We start from the raw sequence: 17,500 nt of genomic DNA, 5'->3' as shown, positions 1-17,500 counted from the left end.
TTCCAATGATCCTCAGCGAGAAAAACCAACACTCAATGAAGTAGTTTCACGATTTGTAGCAGAAGATTCCCCTATCTACAAAGGATAATACTTCTGATGAAGAGGAACACAATGTACGTCGGATAATCACGAAGCACGATGAAAGATGCCGGCAATACCGAATCCGAAGACAAAAAGACGATTTTTCTGTCAGCGGCACAGGCGGAAGAAACAGTAGAATAACTTGAAAACCGCAGGATTGTTAAGTATTTCTAACGCCGGCGACTACCAATCCGAACACTTGTACTATTTCTAAGTTGAAACAAGAAGTTCTTTCCTGAGAGAAAGCCCTCCACAACCAACTCCACTGAACGTGTCAAGGGTATGAGACGATGTGAACAGTTGCTGGCTTTTTTCTTCTCCCCCTGGCTTTAGTCTTTCCTATCGGGCCTGTGTGAGCAGCAGACGACGCGCTCGCTGATTCCGCGCTGTTGTGTGGCTGTGTGCACTGTTGCACTTCTTATCTCATCTCTGACCCAGTGAAACACTGACACACTGACATACATTCGCTCCGGCTGCGCGCGCAGCTCTAAATTGCCCCTGCGCCACTCGCGCACAAGGTCGGGGCAGATGACGTCACGCACGCGCTAGACTGACAAGCCAACTCGCCTGGTGATTTTTTCCTCCACCCACACGAATTTTTGCTTCTCGTGAAACTCTGCCTCTTTCGCGTTTTAGTGGCGCGGTATAGTGAGTGAAGTGAAATCTGTTGTATCCTAGTGTTTAAACAGTTTTTATTCAGTTGCATAGTGGGCGATATTGTAAATGCATGATGTATTCTAGTGTGATGAAGTTATTGATTTCCCCACCGGAGTGGTTTGTTTGAAAAAAACACTGGATGCTATTTAACGGTGCAAGATGGCGTTATATTCAAACAAATTAAAACAATCTAATATGCCATGGACACAACGTTTAATGATGTTAAGTGAATTCAGTTTTTTTTTCTACCTACAGTCGTATTCGTTTACTCCCTGTGTGTGTGTGTGTGTGTGTGTGTGTGTGTGTGTGTCTGTGTGTGTGTCTGTGTGTGTGTGTGTGTATGTGTGTGTGTGTGAGAGTGTGTATGTATGTGTGTGAGTGTGTGTGTGTGTGTATGTGTGTGAGTGTGTGTGTGTCTGTGTGTGCGTGTGTGTTCAAAAGTTGTGTTTGTATGTGTGCTTGTGTGTGTGTGTTTGAGTGTGTGTGTGTGTGTGTGTGTGTGTGTGTGTGTGTGTGTGTGTGTGTGTGTGTGTGTGTGTATGTGTCTCTCTCTCTCTGTCTCCCAATCTCTCTCTCACTTTCTCCCAATCTCTCTCTCACTTTCTCCCAATCAGTCTCTCTCTCTCTCTCTCTCTCTCTCTCTCTCTCTCTCTCTCTCTCTCTCTCTCTCCCAATATCTCTCCCTCTCTCAATCTCTCTCTCTGACGATCGTTACAATAAAGCGTACACCAAAGTGTGAATGGACTCATTCTGAGCTGGAGCCACGAAGGTCAAATCGCTGCCCTCATATGCCCTCATGCTACTACCACTAGTAAAATTAGGTTACTCGCTGTGTATAATAATGACTGTTCAAAAACACTCCCCCACCTGTTCCGGCCTTTAAAAGAAAGCCCCCTTCCCTTCCCCATACTGTGGCGGCCTTGAAGTGACCCAGTGCCGGGCGCGCGTGCGTGTGGCCGGATTGTGGATGGGTCAATCACCGGGGAGAACCATCACGAGGAGGGCGGGATCGATACGACGGGTCACAGCACCAACATTGATCGATTTTCACGCCGTCACTCACTCACACGCCGCTTCCTCCCTTCTCACCACGGAGGAGGTTTGCTAACTAACCCCAACTCGCAGTTCCGACAACTTTCATTAGAAACTCCTTTTCTTCCTCGCCTCCCTCTATGTCTAGTTTGTTTGTCTGTCTGTATTTTCTCTTTTGTGTGTGTCTCTGTCTCCATACCTGTCTGTCTGTCTGTCTGTCTGTCTGTCTGTCTGTCTGTCTGTCTGTCTGTCTGTCTGTCTGTCTCTTTTCTCTCTCTCTCTCTCTCTCTCTCTCTCTCTCTCTCTCTCTCACCCACTTCAAGCTTACCCACTCCCTCCTCAGCCAGCCCCTTCTTCCCTCTATTATGTCTTGTCCTTCTACTTACTCTTTTCAAACATTAATATAATACAACTTGTTACAACACAACACAATAATGTAATATAACACAACCAAATAATATAATAACATGAAATGAAATGTGTATTGTCTGATTATCGGCTGTAGTCTGGCCGAGGGGCAGAAGGAAGACGTTTTTAATTATTTAAAAAACATTCGAGGCAACTTTTATATGGCGCTCAAGAAGACAGGTCGAGATTTTGATATCACAGTCGAAACAGACCAACAGCAGAAGATATCATCACACAGTCCGTCAATGTTAGATATGTTGCTATTTCTCTGGACATTTTGTATTCACTGTAAAGAAATTACAAAAGTATTTGTCTCAGTTTTGGCTGTTTCATTTCCCTCCCTCTGATTATTATTTCTTTTCGTTCACTCTTTTCCTGTACTTTCCAGTATTTCCAAATGTCTTTTCTTTCAAAAGTAATTAGTCACTTGCTCAACTAAATTCTGGGATAATTTACATTTTCATTTTTTTTAATTTTTTTTAATTTAGGTGTCTTTGTTTTTGAAGCGGGGAAGCAATAAATAAAGAGGTCGTCGATATCAAAACTGATATCGACGGAAATGTCGTCGCTATCACTTTTGTAATGAGCTCAGTTTCGCCCAATTGACCAATGGAAATCTACGTAACATATGAAATAGCACTAACTTAGCCATTCTGTTCAACGTGCATTGCTTCTAAACAGTTTTTTTTTTATTCAGTTGCATAAATACAAAGCCGTAATTGAATGTTATAATAAAGGAGTACAACAAGATAAACTTATAAATGTGCTCTTAGAGACAAACGAGTAATGTGGCGGACGATATTGTAATTGCATGATATCTAAGCCAATGAAAAAAAGAACGAAGACAACGAGAACTATAGCAACAATGGTACGGAAAACTCACACACACACACACACACACACACACACACACACACACACACACACACACACACACACACACACACACACACACACACACAGAGGACAATCAGAGAGAGAGAGAGAGAGAGGGGGAGAGAGAGAGAGAGAGAGAGAGAGAGAGAGAGAGAGAGAGAGAGAGAGAGAATTGAATTGAATTGAATTGAACTTTATTTTACAAGGATTTAGATTTAAGGCTACGCCTTTTCTTACAATCTGTCCTTGGGACGCATAGACACACAATTATATAATAAAAAAAAATTAAAAAAAATTAAAAAAAAAAAAAAAAAAAATTAAAAAAAAATAAATAAATAAAAATTAAAAATTAAAAAGTTAAAAAGTTAACCAACAATAGGAGGTCGGAAAACGTGATAATAAAGATGACGATGATGATGATGATGACGATAATGATGATGATAATGATGATGATGATGATAAAGATGAGGCATGAAGATCATACATATGTGGTTATTCATAAAATCAAATGCATACTATGCAGGTAATTATATATACAAGCTGGTGGCAATCGAACATGTAGCAATCGAGTAACAAAAATATGTTCAGAATATACAATGCACAGCATATTTTTGACGTAATACTAAGTTTGGTAAGTCAAAAGGCGTTAAACTACTCAGACATTAAGTGGTTTTTTACACATTTTTTAAAACTTTTTAATGACTTTAGGTGCTTAAAGGATGATGGAAGTGAATTCCAAACTGAAGTACCCGAAAAAGCAAGACTGGTCTTATACAGGTCAATTCGTGGAATTGGTGGGATCAAGTTGACCGACCCATATCTGTGGGTAGCTTTATTAAATAATGATGTAATGTAAATCGGCACTTTACCGTGATACAATTTATGCATGAAAATGGCTTTGTTTAACTTGAGATGCTTTTCCAGTGGAAGAAAGTTAAGCATTTTTAATTTCATATCTGTTGAGGCATTATCCTTTACGATGAGTTTGGCCGAGCGACGATAGAGAGAGTCTAACTTTTTCAAGTGGACATCACTGCTGCCATCCCAGAGCGTCGAAACATAATTAATGTGAGGCATTACATGAGCATGGTGGAACATTTCCAGAGTCCTTCTGTCGGTATATAGCTTTAACTTGGATAGGAGGAAAACGTTCTTGGCTACTTTCTTGCAAATATGCTGTATTTGTGCCTGCCACTTGAATTCACAATCAAGAATTACCCCTAAAACGCGATGCTGTTGAACTTGTTCAATTGATTGCGTACCAATAGTAAGATTTAGTTTGAGTGGAGAAATCTGATGTTTTTGTCTGGTTGCAATTACCATACTTTTAGTTTTTATTGGATGGACAAGCATAGCATTAGCACTACACCAGTTATTTACATCGTTTAAAGCTGTTTGAAGGGAGGACTCTATTACTGTAACAGACTTTCCACTTGAGTGAAGAGAAGAATCGTCAGCAAAAAAATCACTTCTTACATTACTGTCAGAAATGTGCAGTGGCAGATCATTGATATACAGACAGAACAAGATCGGCCCAAGCACTGACCCTTGAGGCACCCCGCATTTCACAGTCTCCTCAGTAGATATTTTACAGTTTAGGGCAGTATATTGAGAGAGAGAGAGAGAGAGAGAGAGAGAAAGAGAGCGAGAGAGAGGAGAGAGAAAGAGAGAAAGAGAGAGAGAGAGAGAGAGAGAGAGAGAGAGAGAGAGAGAGAGAGAGAGAGATTGCTTCTCGAACTAGACTAGTGTCATTTTGTCTCACGGATGTATGATCATGTTTGATCTGACCCTGAATCATTCATATATATTTGTAGCTCAAGGTGAACAGGCATCGTAGGAATCATCTATCGGTCTTCGTGCTCTTTGACATCATTTTAATATTAACGTTACAAATACTATCTTTAACAGAAATGGTATTCATGCAACAATAGCCGGTGTCTTGAAATGTACCAAAAAGGCAAGATTTCATGTGTAAGGTGTAATACAATAGCCCCCCCCCCCCCACACACACACACACATCCCTCGCAAAAAAAAATAAATGAAAAGTAACAAAATGTTCTAATTTTTGGTCGTCCAGTACAATTTCAGATTTTTGTCCCGTGAGATTTATTTTAATTAATCTTTTTCACCGATGATGTGTTTTGAATTATCGTTGAACTTTTGTTTTCTGACCTACAATTTTTTTTTTAATGCGTAGGTCTAATCATAAAAAATTTGGCGTCAAAAAGAAAGACCATGACCTTTCAAATATGACATACATGTCCAAACCTAATTCTCCCAAGAGGAAGTATAGAGATAGTCTAACATCATAGTCATCCTTGGATAGAAATACCCGCTATTAGAAACGTACAATGGAGAATGAAATTACCATGCCGTTCGTTGTACACAGCAATCCACTTGCCAGGAAATGGACGGATGTGACCTCGGTCTTTTCCCCGGAGATTTATGGGCAAAAAAATTAGGTCAAGGCCGCACCAGCTGTCAGACTGGGTCACAACCTTCCTATCCGACGCTGCCTCAAATATCGATCAGCCAGAACACATCTTGCTAGCGAGGATTTGTATGCAGCGGTTCTTGTAGTTATTCACTGACTTAGTTTGGGGACAGCCTGCAACGTGTGGGTTTTTGTGTGTGTAAAACTCAGTGTCTGCAGATTTTTATTTTCATTGGAAAGAAGAAAAAGTTCTGTTGTCCTACAAGAAACCTTTATCTAGTTGATATATATATATGCATTTGTAATATAATTGTAATACAAGTATGAGCATATTGACAATATCGGAATCCGAATGTGGGAAAAAGAATCCGTAACTCGTGCTATTTGGTACAATCTCAGTTGTACACCACTGACCAGTTCAAAGAAAACGCTTACCTGATTTGGATGAATATGTCTTTTAATTGTATCAACTGAAAACAACAACAGGGAGATATTTTTTCTTCTTGTAGTTTGTTTGTTTGGGTGTTTGTTTGATTGCTTGCTGGTAATATAATAATTCAGATAATGTGGGTTGCGTGTAAACGTGTCCCTAATGCAGCAGATGTCAACATTTGCAACTAAAAGGTCCAGAAAGTTGTCGGTTTGAAAAAAAAATCTCTCAAAAATATAACCGTAAATCTACAGACTTTATGATATACGTATGACAGGTATTCCTCCCCAAGAGTTAGTAATTCTATATACTTTGTGATATACGTATGACAGGTATTCCTCCCCAAAAGTTAGTAATTCAATATGCTTTTTGTAGTCCATAACGTTAATGCTTGTAGAGAAAGTATACTCCGTTTGGTTTTAAGCACGAACACGTTAATTTTTCCCCTTTTTTCTCCAAGGTAACAAGTCATGGTTATATAGACTGTCTTGCATGCGCATTCAAACCAAGACTGTGTGTTGACATTATGTCTAACTTTGCGGTGCACGTGTTTTATCCATGTTGCTGTAAATTGAAATAAGGACTTCATACTGTCATAAAAGAAACAAGGACACTCTTGCACTTTTGAAGGCCACCAAGCGTGTGTACGCATTCCGGTAAAGGCAAGCGAGGTCCGTGGTGGTAGAGACTACCTTTCGTTCTATGTAAACCCTCGAATAAGCCGCTACATTTCTGTGTAGGATCTTACGTCCCACAATGCATCCTTCCATTTGTACACATACCAAAATTGAACAACGCGGGTGCTTCCTGCGCAGGGTAAGGGTTTTCTGCTGACACAATTTCACACAATGTCACAGGTGTTATTTCACACAATGTCACAGGTGTTATTTCACAGAATGTCACAGGTGTTATTTCACAGAATGTCACAGGTGTTATTTCACAGAATGTCACAGGTGTTAGTTACAATGATATCATCAAGAACTTCCCGCTGTGAACAGAAAGCAGCCCGGGCAGGTAGGTATCTTTAATGATATACGATACCTACACATGCACAGGCTGGCAGTCACCTCACTATGTTTTTTTCTTCCGTTTTTGTTATGACGAAGTCACCGAGACAAACTTTGTTCTTGACATTATTTGTCGGTTCCTCTGGACTGCAGGAGAAGCGACGGATTTTTTACTTGACGCCATTATTTGCATGCCTTCTAGAACTTTATTTCGCTTTTGACGTGCGAGTTTCATTTTGGATGAGTTGGTCAAGATGGTCTTAGTTTGTTACGTCGGTGTTGTTTCTCATTTTAACCACGTGGCTCGTTTGTTACGTCGGTGTTGTTTCTCATTTTAACCACGGGGCTCGTTTGTCACGTCGGTGTTGTTTCTCATTTTAACCACGTGGCTCGTTTGTCACGTCGGTGTTGTTTCTCATTTTAACCACGTGGCTCGTTTGTCACGTCGGTGTTGTTTCTCATTTTAACCACGTGGCTCGTTTGTCACGTCGGTGTTGTTTCTCATTTTAACCACGGGGCTCGTTTGTCACGTCGGTGTTGTTTCTCATTTTAACCACGTGGCTCGTTTGTTACGTCGGTGTTGTTTCTCATTTTAACCACGGGGCTCGTTTGTTACGTCGGTGTTGTTTCTCATTTTAACCACGGGGCTCGTTTGTCACGTCGGTGTTGTTTCTCATTTTAACCACGGGGCTCGTTTGTTACGTCGGTGTTGTTTCTCATTTTAACCACGGGGCTCGTTTGTTACGTCGGTGTTGTTTCTCATTTTAACCACGGGGCTCGTTTGTTACGTCGGTGTTGTTTCTCATTTTAACCACGGGGCTCGTTTGTTACGTCGGTGTTGTTTCTCATTTTAACCACGTGGCTCGTTTGTCACGTCGGTGTTGTTTCTCATTTTAACCACGGGGCTCGTTTGTCACGTCGGTGTTGTTTCTCATTTTAACCACGTGGCTCGTTTGTCACGTCGGTGTTGTTTCTCATTTTAACCACGTGGCTCGTTTGTCACGTCGGTGTTGTTTCTCATTTTAACCACGGGGCTCGTTTGTTACGTCGGTGTTGTTTCTCATTTTAACCACGGGGCTCGTTTGTCACGTCGGTGTTGTTTCTCATTTTAACCACGGAGCTCGTTTGTTACGTCGGTGTTGTTTCTCATTTTAACCACGGGGCTCGTTTGTCACGTCGGTGTTGTTTCTCATTTTAACCACGGGGCTCGTTTGTCACGTCGGTGTTGTTTCTCATTTTAACCACGGGGCTCGTTTGTCACGTCGGTGTTGTTTCTCATTTTAACCACGGGGCTCGTTTGTTACGTCGGTGTTGTTTCTCATTTTAACCACGGGGCTCGTTTGCATTTGCACGATAGACACAAGCGTTTTGAGGCCTTGGTAAGCGTACAAGTTTCATCGTTTCCTTTAAGCCAGTATGAAGACCTAATTTGAATTATTGGCTTACGGACAATACACGCACGTGCACATTAATAATGAAACATAATGTCAGCACAATGGGTTAGTTCTTAAACGCATACCAGAATGTCTGTATTCGAAAGAATGTTGTTAATGCGAAAGAATGTGAATGAGTGCGCCTTGAGTCGCCTTGTGGTGAGATATGTGCGCGTTATAAATTCTCGTGTTATTATTATTATTATTTAAGTTATTGAGACATCCCAGTGCACTAAGGGATTTATAGAGCAAATCGAGAAAATTCATTATTGAACGAAGCGCATAGCGCTGAGTTCAATAATTATTTTCGAGATTTGCTCTATAAATCCCTTAGTGCACTGGGATTGTTTCAATAACGATATTGTCAGTACCGCCAGAGAAAAAAGAAGATTCAAAACGCACATTTTGCAACGCGCATTTGGATAGGTGTAACTGTGTGGTCAGGTTTGTGTCACTGGATCTACTTTTGTGTGGGCTGTCTCAAGTGTGTCGTGCTTTCGTCACACGCAAACTCTTGTTTTAATTTCTGTTGGTAAATTCCAGTGTAGCGTTAAGCTAAAAAGTGATGATCTTTCATAGAGACCTCATTTAAACTCGGAGAAAGGACTGTGCTCATAGTTATTTGCGATTCGAAACCTTCATCGAGCTTCGACAGATTGACTGTGCAGAGTTTTGCCCCTTGCCACGGTCGACGGAAAGTACATTTTCAAAATAAATGTGGCATGTTTCTCGTGTGGTATCTTCACTCATCGGGGAGTCTGGTACTAAATATGAACGGTAAGAATGCTCTGAACCCTACACGTATTATATCCCCATCGTTTTTTCGTTCACATTTGCCCAACAAGTTAATTTGCTGAGCGGGGTTAATGTCGTCTGCTACTGCTAGGCTACCTGGGCAATCGAACCACTGCAGTCTGCACTGAGTCTGCACGCATGACGCAGGCTGGTAATAAATCTTATATATGGTAAGAACGTTCTGAACCTTACACGTTTTCGATTACGATTGTTCTTGCCTTGAAATAATAATTCGGAAACCATTCATTTACTGAACTGATGTAGTCGTATTTCTGTGTAGTCTGCTACAGAGTCGATCGAGTCAGTCTTCCAAACTGGTCTAGCTGGTACGTTATCGTAATAACACTTGTGTTTTCTGTTAGCCGCTGGGAATTGTATACTAACTCATCATTTGGTAATGTGGATGATAAGCTACATGCCACTAACACGGCATATGAGAAGAATCTATGCAAGTCGGCGAAAATTACATGAAACACAGCGGCTTCTATTTTTAGATCACTGGCACTGGCACAGGCACATGCAATCTGTCAGAAAAAAAACCCACTTCTGCTTTAATTGAGAAGCAGGGAATTTATGGTCATTTGGTATTGTGGAGAATATAAGCTACATGTCATTAATTAATTCTGAGGATGAGAGCACAGTCTCGCTTAGGCAAAGGGCGGAAGAATACGCTCTGTGGAAAAGTTAGCGCACTCCAAGAGTGCGCTAACAGTTTTAGGGCATCGCCATTAGCCAATCAACTGGTTCACATCAGTCATGTGACACCAGTACTTACTGACAATTATTGTTATTATCATTATTATTTAAGTTATTTAAGTTTAGGTCTGGGGAAACACCAATGAAAAGAGCCAAAGAATCCCCGAGCGTTTCTATTGGGTTTGCTTTTGATTATCCATGTTACCTGCAACTATGGTAACCGGGGATTTATTGCCTGGGGAACATGAGATTTATTTCCCAGGTGCTTGTGAATGAAAACTCGTGAAAATGATAACTATATTGTTCAGATAAATTCAACAAGCAAGCAAATCTGATCACGGAAGAAAAAAAGGTAGAGAAACCCTTTTTTTTTTTTTTTTACATCTTATTCATCAAACCTGATGCAAATTTAAAGCTTGAATTACATTTCTTGAACTCACAAACATTATTCACCGATGTAGCATTACATCACTGACAAAGTTTATAACGTTTTGATGAGTATATTGCGTAAATTGAAAGTCGGTTTATTCCTGGCCCTATGCACGGAGACACTCCTCAAGATGGAACAGACATAGACACAAGACAGAGATATGGGCACAGAAACAGAAACAGACACGACATAGACACAACACATAAGACAGAAACACGGGCACAGAAACAAAAACAGACACGACATAGACACAACACATAAGACAGAAACACGGGCACAGAAACAAAAACAGACACGACATAGACACAACACATAAGACAGAAACACGGGCACAGAAACAAAAACAGACACGACATAGACACAACACATAAGACAGAAACACGGGCACAGGAACACGGGCACAGAAACAAAAACAGACACGACATAGACACAACACATAAGACAGAAACACGGGCACAGGAACACGGGCACAGAAACAAAAACAGACACGACATAGACACAAGACATAAGACAGAAACACGGGCACAGGAACACGGGCACAGAAACAAAAACAGACACGACATAGACACAACACATAAGACAGAAACACGGGCACAGGAACACGGGCACAGAAACAAAAACAGACACGACATAGACACAAGACACAAGACAGAGATATGGGCACAGAAACAGAAACAGACACGACATAGACACAAGACAGAGATATGGGCACAGAAACAGAAACAGACACGACATAGACACAACACATAAGACAGAAACACGGGCACAGAAACAGACAGGACAGAGAGACACAGAGAGAAAGACAGATGGGCAGACAGGCAGCAACGCACATGCACAAATACGACACACACGCAAAACTGACAAAGAGAGAGGAGAGAGAAATAGAGAGAGAGAGAGAGAGAGAGAGAGAGAGAGAGAGAGAGAGAGAGAGAGAGAGAGAGAGAGAGAGAGAGAGAGAGAGAGAGAGAGAGAGAGAGAGAGAGAGAGAGAGAGAGAGAGAGAGAGATTTGATTGATTGATTAAACTTTATTTTTCGAGGGTAACAGAATAAGCAATGTAAACATGCTTTTTTTTCATCCAGCCCTCGCCCATGGAGGGTAACTCGATTGATAGCAAGAAGAAATAGAAGTTAAGTTAACTACAATACAATTTACATAATCAACATGTCCAACAATTAAAAAGACATTCCAATATGCATTATGAATATCAAGCAATGATGGAATATTATATTAAATAATTATTTACTGATTTAAAAAAAAGAGTCCTCATTGAATTATGTATGATCATGTTTCAATACAATCATAGAGTTCCTTGAATGATGTTTCACTGACTTGCATTTTAATTATATCAGGAATGGAATTCCACAATAGGGCGCCAGAATAAGAGAGACTTGACTGGTACAGGTCAATCCTAGGGGTTGGGGTAATTAATTTGTTTAGTTTTCTTGAATTATTCAGTTTGAAATTTGAGGCAATGAGTGCATTCCCTGACATAATTCTATGCATCATCGCACCTTTGTTATGGGTAAATATTAATTTGATAGGAAGAATCTTCAATCTTTTATAATCAGACGTAGAGAGAGATGTATTTTTCAAGAGACAGACAGAGATAGATAGAGACAGAGAGAACGACAGATGGGCAGACAGGCAGACATGCACACGCACAAATACGACACACAGGCAAAACGGACAAGAGAGAGAGAGAGAGAGAGAGAGAGAGAGAGAGAGAGAGAGAGAGAGAGAGAGAGAGAGAGAGAGAGAGAGACAGAGAGAGAGAGAGAGAGAGAGAGAGAAAGAGAGAGAGAGAGAGAGAGGGAGAGAGAGAGAGAGAGAGAGAGAGAGAGAGAGAGAGAGAGAGAGAGAGAGAGAGAGGATTGAATTGAACTTTATTTAACAAGGATTAAGATTTAAGGCTACGCTTTTTCTTACAATCTGTCCTTGGGACGCATAGACACACAATTATATAATTAAAAAATTTTAAAAAAAGTTAAAGTTAAAGTTAAAGTTAAAGAGAGAGAGAGAGAGAGAGAGAGACTGAGAGAGACTGAGAGAGAGAGAGAGAGAGAGAGAGAGAGAGAGAGAGAGAGAGAGAGAGAGAGAGAGAGAGAGAGAGATATTCAGATTCAGATTCAAAACTTTATTACAAAGGGATAAAGGTTTTAGGCGATGCCTAATCTTCCAACCTGTCCCTTTTAGACATACATAACATTATACATTACATATATATAACATTTATATATATTTATTACCAATTCAGTGCCCCATATGGCTTTTTGACCAATCAGGACGGATTCTAGGTGACCCTATAATTGTTTTAACGTTCAGGTAGGTACCTTTTTTGGCTCACGTAAGTGTAGCCTATGCGATCGTAACTTTGTCTGTCTGTGCGTGTGTGCGTGTGTATGTCTGTGGTAGAAACTTTAACATTTGACTAAACACCGAAATACTCATTTTACCTGGTTATTATTCAAGCAACAGCTTCAAAGTATTGAAGCAATGATCAACATTTCGTCGGCACGTATGTAGTTAAAGTGTGTATCCAAAGAAAACGTAAATATGTAAATGGCAAGTATACAAGACATATAGGATAGGATAGGATAGGATAAGATTTACAGTCCAGTGAGGTTACCCTCATGGAAATTCGGGCTGCTTTCTCCCCGGGGAAAGCGAGCTGCCATACATACGGCGCTACCCATATTTTTTTTTTTCCTGCATGCGTGTATTCATGTTTCCTGAGACTTAATGCCGTGTGAGATGGAATTTTTTTAACTTTATTCCAAGTCCCACGGGTATTTGATGGACATTTTTATCTATGCCTATACAATTTTGCCAGGAAAGACCCTTTTGTCAATCGTGGGATCTTTAACGTGCACACCCCAATGTAGTGTACACGAAGGGACCTCGGTTTTTCGTCTCATCCGAAAGACTAGCACTTGAACCCACCACCTAGGTTAGGAAAGGGGGGAGAAAATTGCGGCCTGACCCAGGCCTGAACACGCAACCTCTCGCTTCCGAGAGCAAGTGCGTTACCACTCGGCCACCCAGTCCCTATATATATATATATACAACATTAGGACATAACAGACAGACGGACATATAACATCCGTTCGCATACAAGTAAGGCCAGAGCTTAACATAACATGCAGATTAAAGTACTTGACAATTACGGACGTATTACCTGCTTAATACTAATACAGTCAGTTAATAATACCGTCAAACAAAAAAACAAAGAACAAAAAACAAACAAACAAAAATCAAAGCAAAAACACATATATATATATATACGCAAATCATCACATCTCTGCACAACCTAGCGTACTACCTAACCAACTCTTCATATGGGGACCATAATTCTACAAATTTGGTAATGTTACCAGAATTGAAACTGGAATATTTTTCTATTTCAAATCTGTATTTCAAATTTCTTAAAAATATTTCTAACAGTGGCCTTGTCTCTTGTAACTTACTCTTATAAATATAAAACTTTGCAAACAAAATGATAAAATCCAAAACCACATCTACCTTAACATTGTTCATACACCCAAACAAAATAAATTCTTCTGTAAAATGAACATTTGCGCGGTAAATATCGTAGCATTATTAATAGTATCTTCACCATCACAAAACTGAGAGGGAGGGATAAGTAGAGATTACACGCCGAGTCTCAGTGATTATTAAAAATAATGGTCGAAGTTAGCGGATCATGAAAAATGCGAGCTTTAGCGAGCTTTTTCATGACCGCGAACTGAGACCATTATTTTTTATAATCACTGAGACGAGGTGTGTAACCTCTTTATTCCTCCTTTCTTCAGTTATTCAAAGAAAAGAGGAGTTTTTTTGCGAAAGTTTGATCGAATCCTATTCACTCAACCAGTCAACCTGCGCAGGCGATCGATTAATGCGCGGTTCAGTGTATAGTTCCGTGCAAATCATTCCATTCTGTTAACACTTCTTGTCAGTTTTCCTATTTTGGACTAAAATCAAGTACACAGATATGCTGTTATTCTGCTGTGGCGGCAAAGGCAGATATTGTGTGTTCTGTATATGTTTTGGTATCGCTTAGGATAATGTTTTTTCGTCAAATGGGACAAGCAGACGAACTTTTGCACCCGTGTTCCAACGTTAAAAACTGTATGAAGTTAAGTTTTCTGGGGAAAATAGTGTATGAAACCCCTTTATGTTGTTTAAATTGATGAGATGTGTGCATTTGGTTGCGTGTGATCTGTTTATTAAATGAAATATTGTTGAAAACTGACCGTCGGATTGCAGTCTGTTGTCGAAGAAACTGAGTGAAAAGAAGGGGAACTACTCTTGTCGCTAGACAAAGTATGAGTTACTTGCCTTGGGAAATTGCTTGTGATGAACGGTTTGAGCACGGCAGATCTAGATTCAGAAAACAACCGAGGCCTGTAGTTGTTAATTTAAATGCGGTATGTTTGTATTGTTTGCTCCAGAGATGTATACTTCGTACATTAGAGCGTTCGGAACTTTTCAGTCGCAAAAAGTAGTACCGAAACAGAACAACTTCTCAACCCATTGCACTATCGAGGATTCAGGCTGTTGCTGGGTCGTTATTTGTTTGGTTGCTGGGTCATTATCGAAAAATAACTACCCCTACAAGTTTACAGAGGTAAAGAAGCAGAGGGGGGAATAAAAGGCGAAACATTATTTACATAAACAATCAGGTAAACATTCTGATAAGATATAAAAAGAAGTATATTATTTTTATTAAGCGAATTTTCAAATACCTGTATATAATTATATATATATAATTCTGTTTGGACAGTAAAACAAAACAGAACGAAAAGGACAGCACACACAAAATAAAAAAGATGAAAAATAAAATGAAATAAAAAATAAATAAAAATAAATTAAACTAAACCAAAGTAAAATAAATTTAAATAAAATACTATAAGACAAAAGAAAATAAACACATCAAAAACCAACAAGCAAACAAATAAACACACACTTACACACACACACACACACACACACATACACACACACACACACACACACACACACACACGCACACACACACTCACACTCACACACAAACACACACACACACTTACACACACACACACACTCACACACACACACACTCACACACACACACACACACACACACACACACACACATACGTTCCTTTCCGCCAAACTGGGTTCCTCACATCACACAACGGATAGTGCGTTTGTAGTGCACTTGCACTACAACGGCACTGGGCGCAGTGCCTTTGTAGTGCACTTGCACTACAACGGCACTGGGTGCAGTACTCGCTCCGGGATCGACGAATTTTACACTAAAAAAGGCACAAAATTTGACCTATTTCGTCGCCTATAGGGGACGGAAAGAATGTCATTTTGAACATGGTTATGACATTCTTTCCGTCAAAAAAAAAAGTTTTTTTTTTTTTTATTTTTTTTTTTACGGAAAGAATGTCATTTTAAACATGGTTATGACATTCTTTCCGTCAAAAAAGACGTTTTTATTTTTTTTATTTTTTTTATTTTCACTCTTTGTCATGCTTAAAAAAAGTGGGTCCCTGATTGAGGAACCCAGTTTTCAAAAGAACCCAGTTTTTACTGAGTGTTAACTAGCCGTGAACCCGGTTTGATGGATAGGAACGTACACACACACACACACACACACACTCACACTAAAACAACACAACCATACCTGCCCGATCTGGAAAGAGCGCGGTCCACCCGTAAGAGGGCATGGTGCAGCGATATGCAGAACTGCCCAACATCCAGCGGCCCACTCCGCTTTCTGCCACACGCGACTCCCGCATTGAAACTCGAGTCTCTTGCACCTTGTCTCGCGCGTCCAGGTTGCGACTATTGCACTCTCTGCATCCAGTGTGCGACTATCTTCTTCTCTGCATCTATAGTGTACGCGTGCGTCAATCCCACTCTCCGCATCTAGTGTCACACAGCGGAATATCAACTCGATCATTTTATATACCCACCTTCATCACCATCAGCACTACTCCTAGCACCACCTCCCCTCTCACCCCCGCCACCACCTCCATCAATCCCCTCCCCCTCCTTTTCCTTGTTGCTTACGGATGATCCTCGTGGTTGCTGTTTCTTGTCCTTCTTAGGGTTTCTAGCGTTTTACGCGATTTTCCACCTCGCGAAGCCAGTCATTCGCAAGCTTTTGGGACGGCGAGTAGAGGGCTTTGCCCATGGGCGTGCACTTATCCTATCATGGGATACGGAAACTTATCACATGGGATCAGCGCACAGGGGGTGTAACTTTGGTGAAAAGTTGTGGTGGTGGTGGGGCGTCGCGGGAGAGGAGGGTGGGTGGGGGGAGGTTGTGCAGGGTAGACCTATAAGATGGATAATAGTAGTTTGTCCTGCATCCCCTTCCTTTCCGCTCCCAACACACCCACAGAGAGAGAGAGAGAGAGAGAGAGAGAGAGAGAGAGAGAGAGAGAGAGAGAGAGAGAGAGAGAGAGAGTGAGAGAGAGTGTGAGAGAGAGGGAGAGAGTGAGAGAGTGAGAGAGAGAGAGAGAGTGAGAGAGAGTGTGAGAGAGAGAGGGAGAGAGTGAGAGAGAGTGAGAGAGAGAGCGAGAGAGAGTGAGAGAGAGAGAGCAAGAGAGAGAGAGAAAGAGAGAGAGAGAGAGCGAGAGAGAGAGAGCGAGAGAGTGAGAGAGAGAGTGAGAGAGAGAGAACAAGAGAGAGAGAAAGAGAGAGAGAGAGAGAGAGAGGGAGAGACAGAGATGTTTTTTGTTCACAACGATATTCATTGTGTTCTTTGTGGTAAGCGATTGAAAATGCTGACACCACAAAGAGAAAGGAAGACAAAGAAATTGGAAAGCAAACAGTTTTCTGATCATTGGGGGTTTAATGAAAAGTGATGTGCTCTGTTTTATCCCACATCAAAAATCATCCAGCTCTTTCAAAAATATATTTCCAGTGTGTATGTGCAATTTTTTTGTTTAAGCAAAAATGTTTTGATTTTTGAAGAGTTTGTGGAATGTACGTACATGGTATTCTTTTTCTCACGTGTGACAATGTATTAAGTGTGGGAAACACACACACACACACACACACACACACACACACGCACACACACACAAAAACACACATACACAGACACACAGAGACACACACACTCACATACACACACGTGCGCTCACACAAACAGACACACACACACACACACACACACACACACACGCACGCACACACACACAATCAATCAATATGA

The 17,500-nt window shown here is 40.7% G+C and overlaps 1 protein-coding gene across 1 annotated transcript in view; it reads right to left on the bottom strand.

Annotated features, from left to right (window-relative positions):
- Positions 1–16,271, bottom strand: part of LOC138960380 (peroxisome proliferator-activated receptor delta-like) — a 48,155-nt gene extending 31,884 nt beyond the window's left edge. Inside the window, exon 1 of the mRNA XM_070332276.1 lies at positions 15,959–16,271. Within this exon, the coding sequence (XP_070188377.1) occupies positions 15,959–16,073 (115 nt within the window). The 5' untranslated portion in view covers positions 16,074–16,271. The remainder of the gene's footprint in view (positions 1–15,958) is intronic.
- Between the last annotated feature and the right edge of the window lie 1,229 nt (positions 16,272–17,500).

This window comes from Littorina saxatilis, linkage group LG2 (genome assembly GCF_037325665.1).
Source record: "Littorina saxatilis isolate snail1 linkage group LG2, US_GU_Lsax_2.0, whole genome shotgun sequence".
In the NCBI taxonomy this organism is placed as follows: Eukaryota; Metazoa; Mollusca; class Gastropoda; order Littorinimorpha; family Littorinidae; genus Littorina; species Littorina saxatilis.
This window is presented reverse-complemented; position numbering and strand designations above follow the sequence as displayed.